Here is a 20000-nt window from a genome sequence, read left to right on the forward strand (position 1 = left end):
TAGTGTGTGTGTGTGTGTGTGTGTGTGTGATACTATGTCTTAGTGTACTGTGTGTGTGTGTATGTCTTAGTGTGTGTGTTACTATGTCTTAGTGTGTGTGTGTGTGTGTGTGTGTGTGTGTCTTAGTGTACTGTGTGTGTGTGTGTGTCTTAGTGTACTTTGCGTGTGTGTGTGTGTCTTAATGTACTTTGCGTGTGTGTGTGTGTCTTAGTGTGTGTGTGTGTTTGTCGTAGTGTGTGTGTGTGTGTGTTACCTTGAAATACTCCATGAGGGAGCGTGAGTACTTGACAGCGTGATCTTTCTTCAGATGAAACATTCTCAGGTACAGCAGAGACAGACAGCGGTTACTATGGAAACAGAACCATCAGACAGCGGTTACTAGGGAAACAAAACCATCACAAGGCAAGATGAGAACTACGAAAACAAATTCACCCTTTTTAAAACGCCTAGACCTCACAAACACACACAGACACAGATACAGACACAGACACGCACACACACATACACATACTCAAGCACACACATACTCAAGCACACACATACACCCACACACACACACACACACACACACACACACACACACACACACACACACACACACACACACTCACACACACACACTCACACTCAAACTTTCAAAACACAAAATGAATAGTAATAAAAATTTAAAATGTTTTTGGGTCACATTTTGTCCAATTTTTATTATTTTTTTGACAAAAATTGTTCTCCTAATTTGATAAAAAAAAAGAAAAGAAAACTGATGTCCTACCAGAGCACGGCTAGTTTCTTCTCGGCTACGGTGGCTGAATGGCTGGCGAAGTTCTTCAGTCTCATAGCGTACCTGCAGAACATACACAATAACACACAATAAACTATTTCATATATTTTTCCTCACAATAGTTAAAGCTACAGTGCGTAACCTTTTCATATCAATGAATGTCGGTTACATTCAAGCCATCGCCAAATGAGTTGACACTAGGTTGACTAAGCCTATCAGCTCCAAAAAACTCTCTCTGTATTTCTCAGTATGGCAGCGTTTACAAACTGGTGTCACACACCCCTGACCCTAGTGCAGGAGCTCAGAAAAATCCCAAGAAGAGCCCAAGAAATGTTTCAAGGAGCTGCTCTTTCTCTATACATTAAGGAAAGACAAAAACTGCTTAGTAATGACTTCCTTCTGAAGTTTCCTCAGGCAAAACAAGCTCCAGGTCAGTTTCATTTGACCCAATCAGCGGGTAAATGCATTATTTGGTTATTGATTAGGTATTTTATGACATACTGTAGAAGGTCAGCTGCTGCCTGCTGCCCTTAGTGACCCTTCTGATTGCTTAGTGACAGGGTTAATCAGTCAAAATATCCCTGTGTTCCAATTTAGTATGCCAGAAAAAGATTTAGGATGTCCCAATACATGCAGGTCAATTGTAGTATGCTGAAAATACATAAATGCCCCACTTACTCCAATAGCGTTTCGGAGTATTCGTCTTTATGCTTGACATTTCTCGACATAATGAAAAAAAAATCTTCCTTATCTGATTTTTTCTTCTCTCATGTGGCCCTAAAACTCTTCTGTACTTTAGTATGTAGCGTAGTAAAAAGAAAGAGTATGTGATTTGGAACGCAGGGTGTGAATCCAGTGGTGACAGGTGAATGGAGGGAGCACAGTAACACCTTTAAGCTTTATTGATCTTTAGAGGAAAAGGTGTGTGTGTGTGTGTGTGTGTGTGTGTGAGTGAGTGAGTGAGTGAGTGAGTGAGTGAGTGAGTGAGTGAGTGAGTGAGTGAGTGAGTGAGTGAGTGAGTGAGTGAGTGAGTGAGTGAGTGAGTGAGTGAGTGAGTGAGTGAGTGAGTGAGTGAGTGAGTGAGTGAGTGAGTGTGTGTGTGTGTGTGTGTGTGTGTGAGTCTCTCTCGCACTACATGAACATGCTGTCAACCTGACTGCCAAAACTCACAACTTCAAAAGCAAACTAAACTTTCCAAAAATTTTTTTAGCGCTATTCTGAAGGTGATTACAGAAATATTTGGTCATATAGTGTTAACTGTCTGATTTACGATATATTTTCTTCTTAAAAACATTCAGAAAATGCATTTTAAAGACCTGTACAAAGTATTTTTTTTTTGGCTGAATCTTAAATCTGTTCTGTAAAAACGTTGAACACTAATATGTTGTAAAAGAACTCTCTCAAATGAACCAGTCTTACCTGATAAGCTCCACAGTCTCAGAGTACATGGTGTAAGGTGATTTGGCCTCGTGTGGATCCCGCTCCATCGCGTTGCCACACTCTATGAACGACAGCGCGCCATCTGCATAGTTCACCGCTTTGCCAAATTTGTCCATCTATTGAAAAGACCAGAAGAAGAAAATGATATTAGAGAAAAATTTAAATAAAGGATATATAAAGGATAGAGAGAGGAGACAGGATAATGTGCTAAAGCCGCTGAAAACCCAAATCCACAAAATCCTTCTAACTATGTAATTTAGGGAGTTAGTTGAATGATAGTTAGTAAGCATCTGAAAAGAGTTATAGGCATATTTATCAATCCAAATGAAAGATATTGTCACTTAAGTTTGCTAAACTTTAAGCCCCTGTCCAACATTCTCTATACAGTTAAAAAAAACTATTTTCTTTAACTAAGAAATTAAGCTTTTTCTAGAGGCTTCAAAGATGCTCCGAGGAACTTTCAGTTTGTGTTAATTCTTGCACCTCTTTTGGACAAAAGCGCTTCTGTTTTTACTACGCCAGCTGTTGTTCTTGGGTGAGCGTATACCCATGACAAAGGCATTAAGAAAAACTATATAAAAATAGCTTTCTTTGCACTGATGGTCTCGTTTGCTGTTGCATGTCATTCATGATCATCAGAGGAAAAATGAGACCGTTTCAGAAATATTTAAAAGTTCCTCATAGCTCCTTTAAACTATCCGTGTGGCAGAAAAACTGTCTTCCCTTTTGAATAATCTCCAGCTGAGATTTTAATCCCCTAGATAACTCAGAAGGAAACAATGCGTAAACACAAGTTAAATCAATCTCATTTCGTTGTTCGGGGAGCGATCGGATAATTCTTTTGATATCTTGTAATCTTGCCGTCATCATCAGTCCTTGAATGCAACGTTCCCTCCGAGGCAAATGGTGCAATAAATAAGACAAATTATACAGAACACAAGAGGCGCAGATATGGAATAGATTTGCATTCTTCAGAGACTCACACGAGCAGTTAAACACACACACACACACACACACACAGGCACGCACGCACACACACACACACACACACACACACACACACACACACACACACACACACACACACACACACACACACACACACACACACACACACACACAATCAGAGTGCACACATAATAATTACACACCAGACTGTTGGTGTTCACATTGCAGTTTTTTCAAATTGTATTCTCGCTATCTGTGTGTGTGTGTGTGTGTGTGTGGCTGGGTGTGTGTGAGTGAGTGAGTGAGTGAGTGTGGTGTGTGTGTGTGTGCTCTTTCTGGATATGTGTTATAAATATATTTGTGATTAATTCTTGCTAATAAGAAGACTGCTTCTTCAGTCTGCAGTCTCTGATTGGATGCACTTGGCTTTACATCACAGCAAGAACAAACATGGTTCCCAAGTATTGTGTGTGTGTGTGTGTGTGTGTGTGTGTGTGTGTGTGTGTGTGTGTGTGTGTGTGTGTGTGTGTGTGTGTGTGTGTGTGTGTGTGTGTGTGTGTGTGTGTGTGTGTGTGTGTGTGTGTGTGTGTGATAGTAGTTCTAGTAGTAGTAAAGTTCTCACCAAAGCATCGGCCTTGTGCTTGAGTCTCTTGGCCTCCTGCATGTGATAGTCAGCGCTGTGCAGTCTGGGGACACAACAGCAGAAAACAATGGAACATAAATAGCATGACACATTTAAACAAAAACAAAACAATCGACTCTGCATGTGAGAGCGACTTACATAATCCCTGGCTAAAGCAGTGTATAGCGTGCAATGCAGCGAGTTATATACAGCCGTAGCCTACTTAGATATACACACCCCGGGCTCTCTGTAACCTTAGTATAACAACTAAACATGTTGTTTCATGAATAATGCAAGACGCCTTCAGGACAAATAAGTAACAAGATGCATCATGGGTCCCCACGTTTCTACACGATGGGACCAGCTGTGTGAAGTAGTCACAGATATGTCCCCTCTCAAGTAATACATTATGATATGGAATAGGAGTATATGACTACTAACACAACTAATACATTATAATATGGAATAGGAGTAAATGGACTGAAGAGGTTTCATGACCAACATTACATGCATCGAAATAATATTCAATAAAATCTTGTTTTGTTGCTTTGTGTGGTAAGATGGGGGGGAGGGAGAGGGGGAGGTGGGGGCGGGGGGGGGGGTGGCCTAGAGGAGCTGTGGCCGACCAGTAACCATTGTACTATGGCTTACCCTGTGCTCTGACCCCCTCTGGAGTGTGGTAACTTGAGAGGGGATATGCGGAAAGACAAAATTCAATGTAACCATTGACTAATTGAGTAACTTAACTTAACCTAAATCTCAAATTGGCCAACATCTTTGATAACGGACTGTCTCTGAACACACTATACCATTTTATAATGTTTCGGGGCCCGTTTCACAGCTAACAACTGCTGCATCAGTATTAAAAAAGGTAATCCTGTGATTATGTATTATTGGTGTGAGTGTGTTTCTACGTACGTGTCGCTGAATGTGAGCTTTGGTCTGCGAGGTTCAGAACGTTCCAGCGCGGGTTCAGACCACGTCTCCGAGTCCGACTGTCCGTTGGCGTGGTAACCGTCCAGACTGGGCTTCTCAACGCGGGCATCCACTTCCTGTAGTAGAGAAGATTGTTTATTGTCTGATTCATGAGACATTATGTTCTTAAAAACGTGCAGAAAGGGAACTTTTAAGACCCATGGAGAGTAAATAGAATGTTTACTTTATAACATGAAAAAAGGCCATATCCAAAATCTGTTCCGTAAAAATTTACTCTAATATGTGTTAAAAAAATTAAAAAATGTAATCAAGATTTTAGCTCTGGCTTTATAGGCCTAAGTTAAAAATGTCGGCCATTAAGCCTATCTTGTTTATAATTTGTATAAGAAAGAACACATTTTCAATATTTTTTTTCAAGCACTTACGCTGCCGTTCCGTGCATGTGACGACCCCTTCCCTTCTCCTTTCCGGTGTCTGTGTGAGGACGAGGAAATGGAAGCAGAAGTATTGGAACACGGCAACAGCGTCCCCATAGCGACAGTCTCCTGGACGACAGAGGAAGTGATGCTGTTGTTGTTGTCGAGGGTTGGTTTCCGTGGCGGCTCGTCAGAGAGCGGAGACAGCAGCGGGGGGAGGAGCTTATCATCACGCCGTCTAGACTGTTTCCTGTTTACAGAACTGATCACAAGACAACAACAAATGATTATAAAGCAAAAAAGTTAATACTAGTCTTTTTTTTACCTTTATTTATACGGTAAATCCCATTGAGACCGGAGACTCTTTTACAAGGGAGACCTGTTTTCCTTTCCCACGTTACCATTCACACATACATTCATACACCGATAGCAGGCTATCGACATTCACACGAGGCAAGGTGGGTGAAGTGTCTTGCCCAAGGACACAACAACTGTCAGATCTACGGGCATGTTGCGAGCTAAGGAGGGCCCCCTTTGATTACATAACAGTTTATAGAGCCTAGGCTGTGTATTAACACTTGATTTTTAGGTAGTGGATCGTGAGGAGATATTCACTGATTTTGATATAAAGTGATTTTGACGACAAGCGTTCTCCAGAATCACTGACTCCACCTTTACTGTATTTCAACTATTGTCACTGTCAATTTTGCCCTGACCTATCTACAATACATTTTGCGTTTCCAAATGTCAGAGAATGGCAGTAGACTATCTCTTATTTCTTTTCAATTTCTAAAACCCAAAACAGAAAAACACAGACACAAACCACCAGCATGTAACAACCTGCTTCCACTTACATGACTAACAACGTCTAACGATCGAGTTGCAACTTCATTTGTAATTTGCCGAACGATATTTTCCTTTTAAAACGGTTGTTATTCTATCTTTCTCTCTGCTCGCGCGCCAAACACTGTCTCCCTTGGCTCCTGTACTATATAGTTTGCTCCTGTGACTCGTATTGTTTGCAACACAACAGTAATATGTGTGTGTGTGTGTGTGTGTGTATATGTATGTGTGTGTGAGTGTATGTGTGTGTGTGTGTATACGTGTGTGTGTGTATGTGTGTGTGTGTGTGTTTACGTGTGTGTATACGTGTGTGTGTATACGTGTGTGTTTACGTGTGTGTGTGTGTGTGTGCGTGTGTGTGTGTATACGTGTGTGTGTGTGTGTGTGTGTGACTCACATTGTTTGTTGCAACACAACAGATCATATTTTTATGTTTTTCCGCTGTCTGGAAACTCTTGGGGTTTGAGGCAGCGAGAGAAAGTTGCTGAGATCGCAGAATAAAAACTACCCCGGGCCCGACATTAGTGATAATATACACAACCAGGGAGACAAAGACTAATTAGTAGCTGTAGTGTGTGTGTGTGTGTGTGTGTGTGTGTGTGTGTGTGTGTTTGTGTGCGAGAAAGAGTGTGTATGTGTGTTTGTGTGCGAGTTTGCTTTTGTTACTGTGTACAGAAAAATTGATGTGTCTATGACTATGCTAATTTGTAGTGCATTTGTGGGTCTATACCCCTAAGTGAATACGCGTGTGTGTGTGTGTGTGTGTGTGAGTGTGTGTGTGTGTGTGTGTGTGTGTGTGTGTGTGTGCGCGCGCGTATGTGTGTGTGTGTGTGTGTGTGTGTGTGTGTGAGTGTGTACAGGAAGTGTGTGTGAGAGCTTCTCGTACTTCTACTACTTTTAAAAGGGATAATAAGTTAAGGAATATACAGCCCCAAAGGCACAAAATGTACGCCGTATATATCTGCCATCTTCTTTCTCCGTAATGCATTTGCAATGAGTCGACAGTTACTTGGCCAAGTGGGAAGATTGATGGCCTTTAAAGTTCAACTCAAATTAACTTCTGCTTCAGCGTTCACTTCTGCTCCGTGAGTCATTCGTCCTCTGTTCTCCTTTCAGTTAAAAAATATTTTTATGTTTCGTGATAGTGCCTACTACTACCCACTACTTTGAAATTAAAGACCTACTTCACCAGTGGGAATATGAAGGTGTATTGAACTCTGAGATCCTATGTAGTATACATGTACAAACATTTTTTAAATCGGTGCATCCTAGCCTGAGAAAAAGGCAGAACGAGTGTTTTATGGTCTCACTGTCTAACCCTACAGTTTACTAGTGTGACATCACACTAGTAAAAATGTAGGGTTCGGATTTACAGGACAGCTGGGCCAAGGGAAGACTGAGGAAAGACTGAGGGAAGAAAAACCGAATTTATTATATTATAATATAATAGCGATTTTATAATGATAGAACGCCGGTTCCGTATGGGTTCCGTATTCCTATAAGGCAAGACAGTGCAGGTGAATAGGGTAACATTTTTCACTTATAGATATCATCACGCAATTTTGCCGGTTGATGACTTATATTAAAGGTGCTACGGGGAACTTGTAAATATTTCTGAAACAGTCAAATTTTTCCTCTGATGATCATAAATCAAAAAACCCATGTAAAATAAACGAGACCATCAGTGCAAAAAATGCTATTTCTATATAGTTGTATGCTATTATAAAAGAAGACATGATATGGAAGCATAATAGCCACAATATGATTAAAACATAGCGAGGACAAAAGTGTCAAAAGTCGCACGTTAGAAGTTGCTGAAAAACTCGTAGAAGGATGGTCACGTCATCCACTTTACAGCTTCCTTTAAAAGCCTCTTTGACGATAAACACACACACACACACACACACGCACACACACACACGCGCGCGCACACACACACACACACACACACACACACACACACACACACACACACACACACACACACACACACACACACACACACACACACACACACACACACACACACACACACACACACACACACACACACACACACACACACACACACACTGTCGTGGGTTCATATCCAGGTCAGCCCCCCCCTCTCTCTCTCTGTGCTCTCTTTGATAACACTGAGACGCTATGAAAACATATTCCTGTGTCCCTGTCCCGTAGAGGCTTATTTATAGCGGCCGTCAGCTCAGGCAGTTTTCAATAATTCACACGGAAAAGATGAAACTCCCAATTTGTCTCTTCAGTGTCATAGTGTGAATTGAACTGGCCTCTTGATGTCATATTAAGCCCCTTTCTAAAAATACCCTCTGTGAACTTCTGATTACCTCTGCTGGTGTTTGTCCCAGTTAAAGGATAAAGGTGTATACTAGGGGGATCAGGGCTTTTTCTTTTCTGCTTTAAAGGTATAGTGCGTGACTTTTTCAAATAAATGAGTGTCGGGAACATTCAAGCCATGACCAAATGAGTTGATGAAAAGTTGATTAAGCCGATAAGCTGCACAGAGTGGAGAGTGAGTGAGTGAGTGAGTGAGTGAGTGAGTGAGTGTGTGAGTGAGTGTGTGAGTGAGTGTGTGTGTGTGTGTTTGCCTGTGTGTGTATATGTAGCCTATGTGTGTGTGTGTGTGTGTGTATATGTAGCCTATGTGTGTGTGTGTGTGTGTGTGTGTGTGTGTGTGTGTGTGTGTGTGTGTGTTAGTGTGTGTTAGTACTCACTCTGTAGAGCTGTTTTTGTGGTTGTGTATCGGGGAGATGCACGGAGGAAGGAGCAGGAAGTCTTTGTCCAGTCGAAGCTTCTTATTGCCGTGGACTGATGAGTCGCTGTGCTCCGACTGGAATACAAACGACACAAAACACATTATATCTCATTATTACATGGCACTTATGAATCCTGTGTTCTGATTGGTCAATCACAGCACTCTACAGGTCTGTTAGTTCCAGCAAGACAGACTGTGTGTGTGGCTGGAATACACAAAACACATTATATCTCGGTATCTAAGAACTGTCTGTACATTTGAGAAAGAAAGGGCAGATTTAGAGGTTGCCAGTAAAATATGTGAGAGAAATATTAAGGAATGGTTGGGGACAGAGTTGAAGACATTGGGCCTCACTTACTAATAGTGCGTATGCAAAAAAAATGTCATGGACAAATCTCGAATCTATCAATATTTTCGAACCAGAATTTCTTCAAATTGACAAATTGAGAACTTCCTCCTCAGACCATGCGTTCACAAAAAATGATTAAGGTTTGACTGTCTTAAAAAAAGTTGAAACACACATAATTAAACCACTTCAATTAAAAAAGGCGTATAGAATATGTTTTAAACTGTTAACGTAATAATGCATTGGTCCAATGTATTCAACTTCGCAAAGGTTAGTAAATGTTTATCAATAATTCAACCTAAGCGTAGTTTTTTTAATGAATTTTGGGGGATAATAAAGATTTCTTTACTTGACATTACTAGTAATCGAAGGCCAATGCCTCTTGTACCTTATGTTTCCTCTTGCTCTTGCTTGTGTGTTTCTCCGTGGGCAGCGTTGTGTTCCCGGCCGCCTGCCTCCTGTGTTTGCCTCCGTTCTCTGCTCTGTCCGTCTTCGTTACCAGTCTGGGGTTAGGGTTACTATTACCCTGCTGTTGTTGCACTGGTGGTACATCCGGGACCCCCACCCCTTGGCACACCTTCTCCCTGTCCCTCCCAATTGTCCGTTCCCCCAATCTCTCTCTCTCCGTCAATCTATCAACGACACTTTCCCGCTCATTTTCCACTTCAATTTTCTCAGTTTTCGGTAACTTCTTAGGCCACTCTCTCTCTTCCTTATTTGGTCGTTCTCTTTCCGAAATCTTCTCCCTTTCCGAATGTCTTTCTCGCTCACTAGCACCTTCAATACAATCTCTTTCTACCATTCTTTCCACCCTAGATCGGTCGCCCAAACTTAAGCCTGGGACCCTTCCAAGCAAACTTAAATCAATTTTCACCCACAAACTCTGGTTCTCTTCGAATTCCCTCAGGGGGGATATCGGTCCTTCTAACCCCACGTTCGGAGGTGGTGACATGGGCTCCAAGTCTTTGCTTGGTCCCCCTAACCCTCCAGGATCGGGGACTGAAGTGCCAAATGCTCCGCTAATGTTGCTAATGCTTAAGGTGCTACCATTACTACTAGCGCAGCCAATGCTACCGTTGCTACTTGTGATGCTACCGTTTGTAGCTACATTGCCGCCATCTTTAATTCGGAGTCCTTTCCCGCCAAATGTTCCCATAGTAACAGTGGAAGAGGCTAGGCATGGTAACAAAGGAGTGTGTGTCGTGTGTGTGTTGTTGTTTGATAGAGATAGAGTGTGTGTGTTGATAGCAGGGCGTGTGGTTGTTTGAGAGGGTAGCGTTGAGATTTTGACAGTTTCTTCGGCGTCCGAGTGGCATTCAGATGACGAGGAGGAGGAATCTGTTTCGATGAATTCTTTCGACTTGGGAGTGATCTTTGTGTTGGGACCTCTGTGCTTCTTCTTGTCCTGTGTGTGAATAGAAAAATGACAACAGACAAAACGGTGAGAAAGATTTTAGTTGATTGAGTAATACAATTAAATAATAATTCAAATGCATCAACCTATAAGGATCACTGTGGGCTTGTATTCTATGTGCACCCGCTTCTATTACAAATACTTCACTATTATCATGAGGAAAAGGGGGAATAGCCTACATATTTTTTACACACATACATTTGGTGTATGTGTGTTTTAAAGGTACGCTGTGTAATTTTTATTTTCATTCTAATATCTTAAAACGAAAATCATCTTAATCATCTAAATATTTTTAAATAAAATTTTAATTTGGTATATTATTATTCTATTTTAGGTATTTTAAAACACACAACAAAAAAACTAACTAAAACCAAAAATTGTAGTTACGTACCACTTAGATCCCCCCAGAGACATATGCAAATTATTAAAAAAATAGATGCTACCAATTCGTTTGAGTCGAGGCCTTTGTTTTAGATGAACTCATAAGACTTTTTAATTTAGGAAAACCCTGCTTATGACTTTATGTTTATGAATCATAGAGCTCTCAAGACATAAAATCTGCCATAACTCTTGAGTTTTATTATGCAAACAAATCCAATGAAAATAGAATAACCAACAACATATTGGGCTGTCTATTAAAACTCTATGACTTGCCTACATTTTATGTGTCACTCATCGGTTTGTAATATTGTCTGTGTGATCCTTAAATTGCTGGTGAAAAAGTGGGATCGACTTCCTATGTCTTAAGCTATGACAGACAAGAAAAGGTTTGCTAATGCATTGTACATTCTCATATATTCAGTATTATTTTCAGCTGTCTGTGAATTTAACATAGTGGTAGGAGTTTTTATAATCATATTTTCTTCAGTTACTCAGTTATTATGACACCAAACTACACACACACGCGCACACACACACACACACACACACACACACACACACACACACACACACACACACACACACACACACACACACACACACACACACACACACACACACACACACACACACACACACACACACACACACACACACACACACACACACACACAGAGCATATAAACAAAGAATACATTTATTTTTTGCTTTTCAACAACCAACTTTATAATGATGTTGTGTGTGAGGCAGCGATGTCATAAGATCAAACCACGACACAAACTATAATAACACCAGAGCGCTGTGTGTGTGTGTGTGTGTGTGTGTGTGAAATGTTGAACCAGCTCTTTTGTTCATCCCTCATATGTCAACCTTATTTAACATGATTTCAGAATTTTTTCGTCTCGAGTCACACAAGGTCGAAATTTCAAACGATTTTGTATAGACGTATTTACAGACCGTTGTTTTGGTTTAAATTCTACTTGCTCTTGCCGTCTGTGGCATTTTAATATTCTGGTTATTGTAGATACAGCGTTTTTTAACAATTATTTTTGGAGTCTTTAATGATGACGATGACATTTTGAACTCTCCATATTTTGATATGATCTGTTGTTATACAGTATATATTAATTAACTGGGAGAAGCTCAACTTGTCTTTTTCAGTAAGGTAAATTAAAATCTAGACACTTCAAGCCAAAATATATTTTTTTCTAGCACTGTTGTTTCAATTATTGTAGATACGTTTTTAAACAATAATATTTAGATTTTAGTCCTTGTTAATGATCATGAAATTTCGACCTCTTGATGCTGATCTGTTGTTATATGTATTGTTTCATTTTGATAAAACTCTTCTTCACTTACTAGTAAAGTAAATTAAAGATTTAATATATTTTGTTTGCGTTTGTAGCCCTTTTACTGTTATCATTTATATATAATCTAATATAAATATATATATTTTTTTATTTGGGCATTTTTTATGCTTAATTTGACAGTGCAGAGAGATAGAGATGAAATGGGGCAGAGAGGGGAATGACATGGAGAGAACGACCCGGGCCGGATTATAACCCGGGTCTGCTGTGATGAGGACTGAGCCTCTATGGAGGGGTGGGGGGGTGGGGGGGACGCTCTAACCACAACACCTCAAGAGCCCCCCCGCCCCCCCTTACCTAATCTCTTCCTCCCTCCCTCCCCACCTAACCTTATCTTTATCCCTGTACTTTTCAGTGTATGTCTGCTATGGTACAGAAATAAATGTTTCTTTCTTCGATGTTAATCTGTTGTTATATGTATTCTTTAATTTTGATAAAACTGTACATCACTTACAAAGTAAAGTAAATTTAAACGAGACACGGCAGGCAAACAGTTTGTTTTTGGCTCCAATAAACATCTACATTTTTGGTAAATACAGAGATGCAAATGTACGCATAATTAATTAGATATTGCCACATTTAGATATGTATTTAAATATTTCGGAAAGCCATTGTAGCCATTTTACTTTCCATAATTGTTATATAATCTAATCTTTATCCCTGTATTTTTCTGTCAAAGTGTACTATGGTTCAAATAGCCATTTTCCATTTTCTTTCCCCTTGAAACTACCTAATCTCCATAAAACCATCGACCATTAACTCATAATAGGCTCAAACGATGGTCTATGATTCAGCTCCCTTCTCTCACTTTACATATTTCTATAAAACCCAGTGAGACTTGAGCCATAATACTCATGTAATAATACAGGTTTTATCCCTTTGGACTTTTATTACTTTGTCAAATCATCCAGAGAAAATGAGTATGGATGTGATTACTACAGAAACATGGACGTTGGCTGTACATGTGCGCAGCGTTTAGTTTCTAACTGAGTCTTCTTTACATTTTCCAGATGTTGATACAGATGTGAGTAAAAAGAGACATGTTTAGGAGCGCTCCGGTGGTGTAGTGGATAGAGCGCGTACCATATTGGCTCCGCGGCTTTCTTTGCAGTGGTTGCGGGTTCAAATCCGACCCGTGGACCTTTACTGTCTGCAGGTCATCCCCCCTCTCTCTCTCTGTCTCTCTCTCTCTCTCTCTCTCTCTCTCTCTGTCTCCCCATTTCAACTCTGTACTGTCTAATAAAGCTTGAAAATGCCCAAACATAATCTTTAAAAAGATGTTGTGACATGCACTGAAGTTGAGTATGATGTTATCTCTGCTTCAATAAGTTCATTGAAAAAGACATTGTTTGAAAATGTAATTCTTTGATAAATGAATGGAGGGCCGAAACTGCCATAGTCAATAATGTGTAAAAATAAATAGATCGCATTAGTTACTTAATTATATGCTGGAGCACTTTTCTTTCCACAAAGCAATTACATTGTCTTTATATACTTCTTCTCAAGGTCTATTTCAATTAGCTTTAGGAGTAAAATGCATGTTGTCAGTCTGATTAAAGAATAGCAACATTTGGGTAACATCTAATAAGAAAAAGTATGTAATTAAAATGCAAAAAAAATCAATTTAATTTATAAAGTACTAAAACACACACACACACACACACACACACACAAACACACACACACACACACACACACGCACACACACACACACAAACATATGCACACACACACTCTCACACACACACACACACCCCTCCCTCCCCCCCCCACACACACACACCTGGTTGACACTGACAGCAGGTATGGGTGTAGGCGTTTGCAGTGCGGCCGGTGCAGTGGCTGTGTTGACTGTGTTGTTGTTGGTAGCAGGGTTGGTTGCACTGCGCGGCTCTTTCCTTGGAGCAGTTTTCCCACTGGGGGGTTTAGTGCGAGGTCTAGGGGGGAGAGGAGGGTCCAGGGAGGCAGGGGGAGGACACACATCCTTCTCCCTGCTGGGATCACGAGCTGCAGGGCTGGAAACACACACACACACACACACACACACACACACACGCACACGCACACGCACACGCACACGCACACATACACACACACACACGCACACACACACACACACACACACACACACACACACACACACACACACACACGTCATTATTACATGTCATTTAGCAACAATAAGATGAAGTGTCACAACATGGATAAGATTTTTTTTTACAGCATACTTTCAGTTAATTAACGGTTGTAGGCTCAATTACTTGTCAGCCAAAAAAAATTATTCAACATAAATCTATGGAGGAATGGGGCCCATTGAAGCAACTTATGTATAGGTCCCAGGGTACTATAGCGCGGGTTATACACTGACACACAGTAGAAGATGATGCCTGCCTTGGCCATCTCCAGGGGGCCAATGTGTGTTGAAATGAAAGAAAAATTCAAGACAGCAGGAAGTAATTGAAAACAGCATGTAACTGTATTCAGGCGGATTGGATGTTGGAAAGGCTTAACAACTGGGAAATGGGAAGAGAAGAGAAAAAGTGATTTAAGTTGAAAAGTATGAAGTCTGTGTGTGTGTGTGTGTGTGTGTGTGTGTGTGTGTGTGTGTGTGTGTGTGTGTGTGTGTGTGTGTCTGTGTGTGTGTGTGTGTGTGTGTGTGTGCGTGTGTGTGTGTGTGTGTGTGTGTGTGTGCGCGTGTCTGTGTGTGTGTGTGCTTGCTTGTGCGCATGTGTGTGCGCGAGCATGTGTGCATGTCTGTGTGTGTGTGTGCTTGCGTGCGGTGTGTGTGTGCTTGCGTGTGTGTGTGTGTGTTTTCTAATTATCCCCCAACATCAAGCTGAGCAGACTGTTTGTTTTGGTTTGGACTCAGTTCTAGTGTTTTTACACCAGATGCGAGAGCGACAGTGTGGAGAAGCCAAGAAGAAGCTTATTGATCCACCAGAGCCTCTGTAAGCTCCACAGAGTGACTGACAGAGTTCTCTTAACAGTGAGAAGTTATGAGAGTGACATGTTAGTTATAATAGACAGTTACTAGCAGTGGTGTAGTACGCAGGACTATGGATGGGATGGTGTTTATGTTTTCCTTTAAATACCAACCATTTGGTATGCTGATAACTGATATGCTGATAACTGATATTTAACATCTTATTTAAACTATTGAGCGGCGTCTTATCCTTGTATCTTTACCGGGTCTGCTGTGAAGAGGACTGAGCCTCTATAGGGGGGCGCTCTAACCACTACACCACAAGCCCCCTCCCCTCCACAGCCAAGGAAGGGCGAATGATTGTTTAAAAGCCTTTAATAGTGGGGTCATATCAAGGTTAAACACATATCCCGTTGAGTGGGGTCTTATCCTTGTGTATCTCTACCTGTGTTGTGTTGCTCTGCTCCATGTCTGGCTCTGTTCCTCTGAGCTGTGGGACCTGTCTGTGCGTCTGGGCTGCTTCTTCCCCGTGGTGGTCCGTCTGGGAGTGATGACCTCAGCACCCGGTAACACACCCCCCGGTAACGCCCCCGGTAACAACGCCCCCGGCAACCCGCCCGGCGACAGCCTCATCTTTGACCTCTGACCCTCACCGGATGTCTTCTGGTTCAGCTTGGCCTTGGCCTTCTCTCTGCCAGCGCTGGGGGGAGAAAGAATGCATTTCTTTTTTTTAAAGATTATTTTTGGGCATTTTCAAGTTTTATTTGATAGTACAGAGTTGAAATGGGAAGACAGAGAGAGAGAGTCATTATCGCCCATCCGTGTTTGGACAACCAAAATGTTTTCCTTTTGTCAGAGAGTCAAACATATATTAATGAATGAATTAATTTATTCAACAGATGTCATTTGACACATTTCCCAAATAAGTCTACTTCTGCCTCCTACCAGAAGGCTCCTCTTGTGTCCTTGTGTTCGACCGTCGGTGCAGCTGGTACAGTGGTGCTGTTGGATGCAGAGGGCTTCGTCTTAGCGGCCGTGCCCACTGAAGGGGCTTCGTTCCTGGGGGAGAAAGTCCCCGGACCCTGGGTGATGGAGCCTGTGCAGAAGACCATGGAACCAGAATCAGTATAACAGATCAAACTGGATTATTTTCACTATAACTGTAGTTAAAGAAGGAGTCAGCGATTCTGGAGAACGCTTGTTGACAAAATAACTTTTTGTCAATATCAGTGACTATCTCCTCATGATCCGCTACATGTCTGCACTGTGTGTGCACTGAAAACATACCGTGTTAATAGACAGCCTAGGCTCTGTAAATGGGCATTTTGCTAGCTATGGTGGGCCCTCTTTGTTTACATACCCTTTGTTTACATACCAGTTTACAGAGCCTAGGCTGTGTATTAACACCAGATTTTTTTTTCAGTGCACACACAGTACGGACAGGTAGCTAATCATGAGGTGATATTCACCGATTTTGACAAGAAGTGATTTTGACAACAAGCGTTCTCCAGAATCACTGACTGCACCTTTAATGGATGTGTGTGTGTTGTTGCCATACCAACCTGTGTCATGGTGCTCCGGCTGAGGGGGAACCAGCGGTTTGGTTTGAGCCTGGACTTTATTCAACCAACTGTCCAACTGCCATTTGTTAGTGGACGGAGGCTCCGGCTGTAATGGGGAAAATAACATATAGATTATTAAATGTTTAAAGGTGCTCCGAGGAACTTTCCGTTTGTGTTCATTCTTGCGCCCCCTTTGGACAAAAGCAGTAGTGTTTTTACTATGCCAGCTGTAGTTGCTGGTTGAGCGTACCCATGACAAAGGCATTAAGAAAAACTATATAAAGTTAGCATTATTTGCACTGATGGTCTCGTTTGCTGTTACATGTAATTTATGATCATCAGAGGAAAAATGAGACCAAGTTCCTCGTAGCACCTTCAATAAATTTTTTTTTTTTTTTGTTTTATGAGTCACATACACAATTGCACCGAACAATACGCAGTGATGGAGACAACACAATAACAGTAACAGTACTATATAAAGGGCAAGAGAAAATAATGTTAAGAATAATTACTAGGGCTGTCAAAAGTAACGCAAATTACATTTAACGCTACCATTTTTTTTGTGTTTTGGTATTTGACCCTTGGCCCACCCTGTAGTTTGGGAAATCAGGAAGCGATTGAGCAGTAACGTTGTGTTGATTTAATTTGGCCTGTAAAAGATTTAGTAAAGTTACAAATTTGGTATTTTGTGTTGAACTCATTCAAGCGTTAAAGTGCTTATTTGTAGACAGAGAAGATCATTTATTTTAGTGTGGAAGTAATTATATTAATTTGTTTTCTGTGTTGTATTTTTCCCATGTGCTGTATGCTGCTAAACAAATGTTCTTTCTCTGCATGTGTCTCAGTGGATACGACTTACAAAGCCTTTGAAACCAGGCAGCACTGAGCCATTAGAAATAATATGATAAATAATGTTATAATTCAGCTTATAATTCAGTTTTATGTCTTTCAGAGCACCACCCAGAGACCATGAGAACAGAGCATTTACTGTACCAACATGCGTGTATGTGAATTAAACACATATTACATTGTCAATATATTTTACTGACAATTACCGGGTTTGACATAATGAATGGTTTCTGTAACAAAGGCTAATGTGATATAAATCTGACTATTCATAAACAATTGCAAAAACAGCTCAATTTGATTTTGGACAGATGGTTAAATAAAACCTTGCATGTCCCCCGTCCGCTCGCCACATGTCGAAGTGTCCCTGAGCAAGACACTGAACCCTAAATTGCTCCTGATGGTTAGCCTGCTATCGGTGTAAGAACGTGTGTGTGAATAGTAACGTGGGAATGGTAACAGGTCTCCCTTGTAAAAAAGAGTCTCCGGTCTCAATGGGATTTACCTGTAGAAAAAAAAAAGGTAAGTAATGATTGGTCGTCTCGAAAACCGTAGAAATCTACATGTGGCAACTTCACCGACTGTTAATCGAACAATGGGAACACAATACATGAATTACGGTGAATAATTAGCCTCATACATTCATATTAACTCATGTCCGTCCACTGTTGTAGTACATGAGGCGACTTTTGATCTGGAGAACACTTTTTGCTGGGACACCACGTTATACCTGCACACACAGTATGGCAGTAGAATACATTAAAAAAGAAATCCTAATTTGGTTTTTGAGGGTGTTTTGGAAATGTCAGATTAAATTGAGGAGTACATACGGTTTGCCTGTTCTAAATTCTATACTTATTTTATTTATTTATTTATTTATTTATTTAACTTTTATTTATCCCCGAGAGACCAATTGAGGGGTGACTGACCCTCATTTACAATGACGTCGAGTTCAAAACAAATTCAAAGGAAAAAACAACAATACTGTACATACAAAATATTCAACGCAAATACATCAAATACACAACAACAGGTGAAGAGAAAAAAAACTATTGAAACATTTACACAGTGGTGAAGAGTGGCAGCAATTAAAATTAAATGGGTGAAAGTACAATATAGCCTAATTAAAACAGTTACAAGTAAGTGTTTCATGGTCTCAACCACTGTGCCGAGAGCGCCCTCCTTGTTTCAGATAGTCTTGGCTACAGCACAGCACTATGTTGATTTCACATAATCACACACACACACACACACACACACACACACACACACACACACACACACACACACACACACACACACACACACACACACACACACACACACACACACACACACACACACACACACACACACGAACAGACTTGTTTTGGTACCTCTGGAGTGTGTGTGCGTGAGGCTCGGTTGTACTCGCTGTCGCTGGAGCTGCTTTCTGATTCGTCCGTGTCCGACTCCGAGCTGCTCTCTGATTCGCTGCTGCTCCCTGAGGCTCCGCTAGAGAGAGAGAGAGAGAGAGAGAGAGAGAGAGAGAGAGAGAGAGAGAGAGAGAGAGAGGGGGACAGGGGGAGCGGGGGAGAGAGAGAAAGAGAGAGAGAGAGAGACAGAGACAGAGGGAGAGAGAGAGACAGAGAGAGAGGGAGAGAGGGAGAGAGAGAGAGACAGAGAGAGAGAGAGAGGGAGAGAGGGAGAGAGAGAGAGAGAAAGAAAGAAAGAAAGTAAGAAAGAAAGAAAGAAAGAAAGAAAGAAAGAAAGAAAGAAAGAAAGAAAGAAAGAAAGAAAGAAAGAAATATATTAATTCATTTTGTTATGTACTTGTATGACTGTCCTACAGTAGCCCTGTTAGCCCTATATTCCCCAAGCAACAGCATTTTTTTTTAATTACTTTTTTTATGGTTCTGCAAGGAACTTTTTAATATTACTGAAACAGTCAAATTTGTCCTCACTATATCAACATTCCTTTGTTAGTTTCAGCTATTTCCTGTGGACACTCTGAATGTCTGGTCTGTAGTTTAGTTATCTAAGAGAATAAAGGGCTGAGGGAGAACAGACACTCTCTCTCTCTCTCCCTTGTATGTCGAACAGTTGGAGAAATCGAAGGAGAATTTCTCTTTCAAAATCGACTTTTTTAAAATCTCAAAAAATAGTATAATACTCTATCACCTCTTTTAAAGGAAAACTTCACCCATACGGAACCGGCGTTCTATCATTATAATCGCTATTATAATTGAATGAATGAGTTTTTTTTCCCCTCAGTCTTCCCTTGGCCCAGCTGTCCTGTTCATACTAACCCTACATTTTTACTAGTGTGATGTCAGATTAGTAAAATGTAGGGTTAGACAGTGAGACCATAAAACACTCTTTCTGCCTTTTCTCAGGCTAGGATGAACAAATATCAAAAATGTTTGCAA

The 20000-nt window shown here is 40.9% G+C and overlaps 1 protein-coding gene across 1 annotated transcript in view; it reads right to left on the bottom strand.

Moving 5' to 3' along the window:
- Positions 1-20000, bottom strand: part of aff2 (AF4/FMR2 family, member 2) — a gene marked incomplete at both ends in the record, with an annotated part of 166441 nt that overhangs the window by 5236 nt on the left and 141205 nt on the right. The window contains 13 exons of the mRNA XM_080035638.1: positions 254-347; positions 770-841; positions 2198-2334; positions 3789-3852; positions 4707-4840; positions 5150-5402; positions 8713-8828; positions 9488-10504; positions 14045-14276; positions 15630-15884; positions 16130-16280; positions 16747-16852; positions 18969-19086. Of these exons, the coding sequence (XP_079891764.1) occupies positions 254-347; positions 770-841; positions 2198-2334; positions 3789-3852; positions 4707-4840; positions 5150-5402; positions 8713-8828; positions 9488-10504; positions 14045-14276; positions 15630-15884; positions 16130-16280; positions 16747-16852; positions 18969-19086 (2749 nt within the window). The remainder of the gene's footprint in view (positions 1-253; positions 348-769; positions 842-2197; positions 2335-3788; positions 3853-4706; positions 4841-5149; positions 5403-8712; positions 8829-9487; positions 10505-14044; positions 14277-15629; positions 15885-16129; positions 16281-16746; positions 16853-18968; positions 19087-20000) is intronic.

Source organism: Ammodytes marinus, assembly GCF_949987685.1.
Source record: "Ammodytes marinus genome assembly, chromosome: 10".
In the NCBI taxonomy this organism is placed as follows: domain Eukaryota; kingdom Metazoa; phylum Chordata; class Actinopteri; order Uranoscopiformes; family Ammodytidae; genus Ammodytes; species Ammodytes marinus.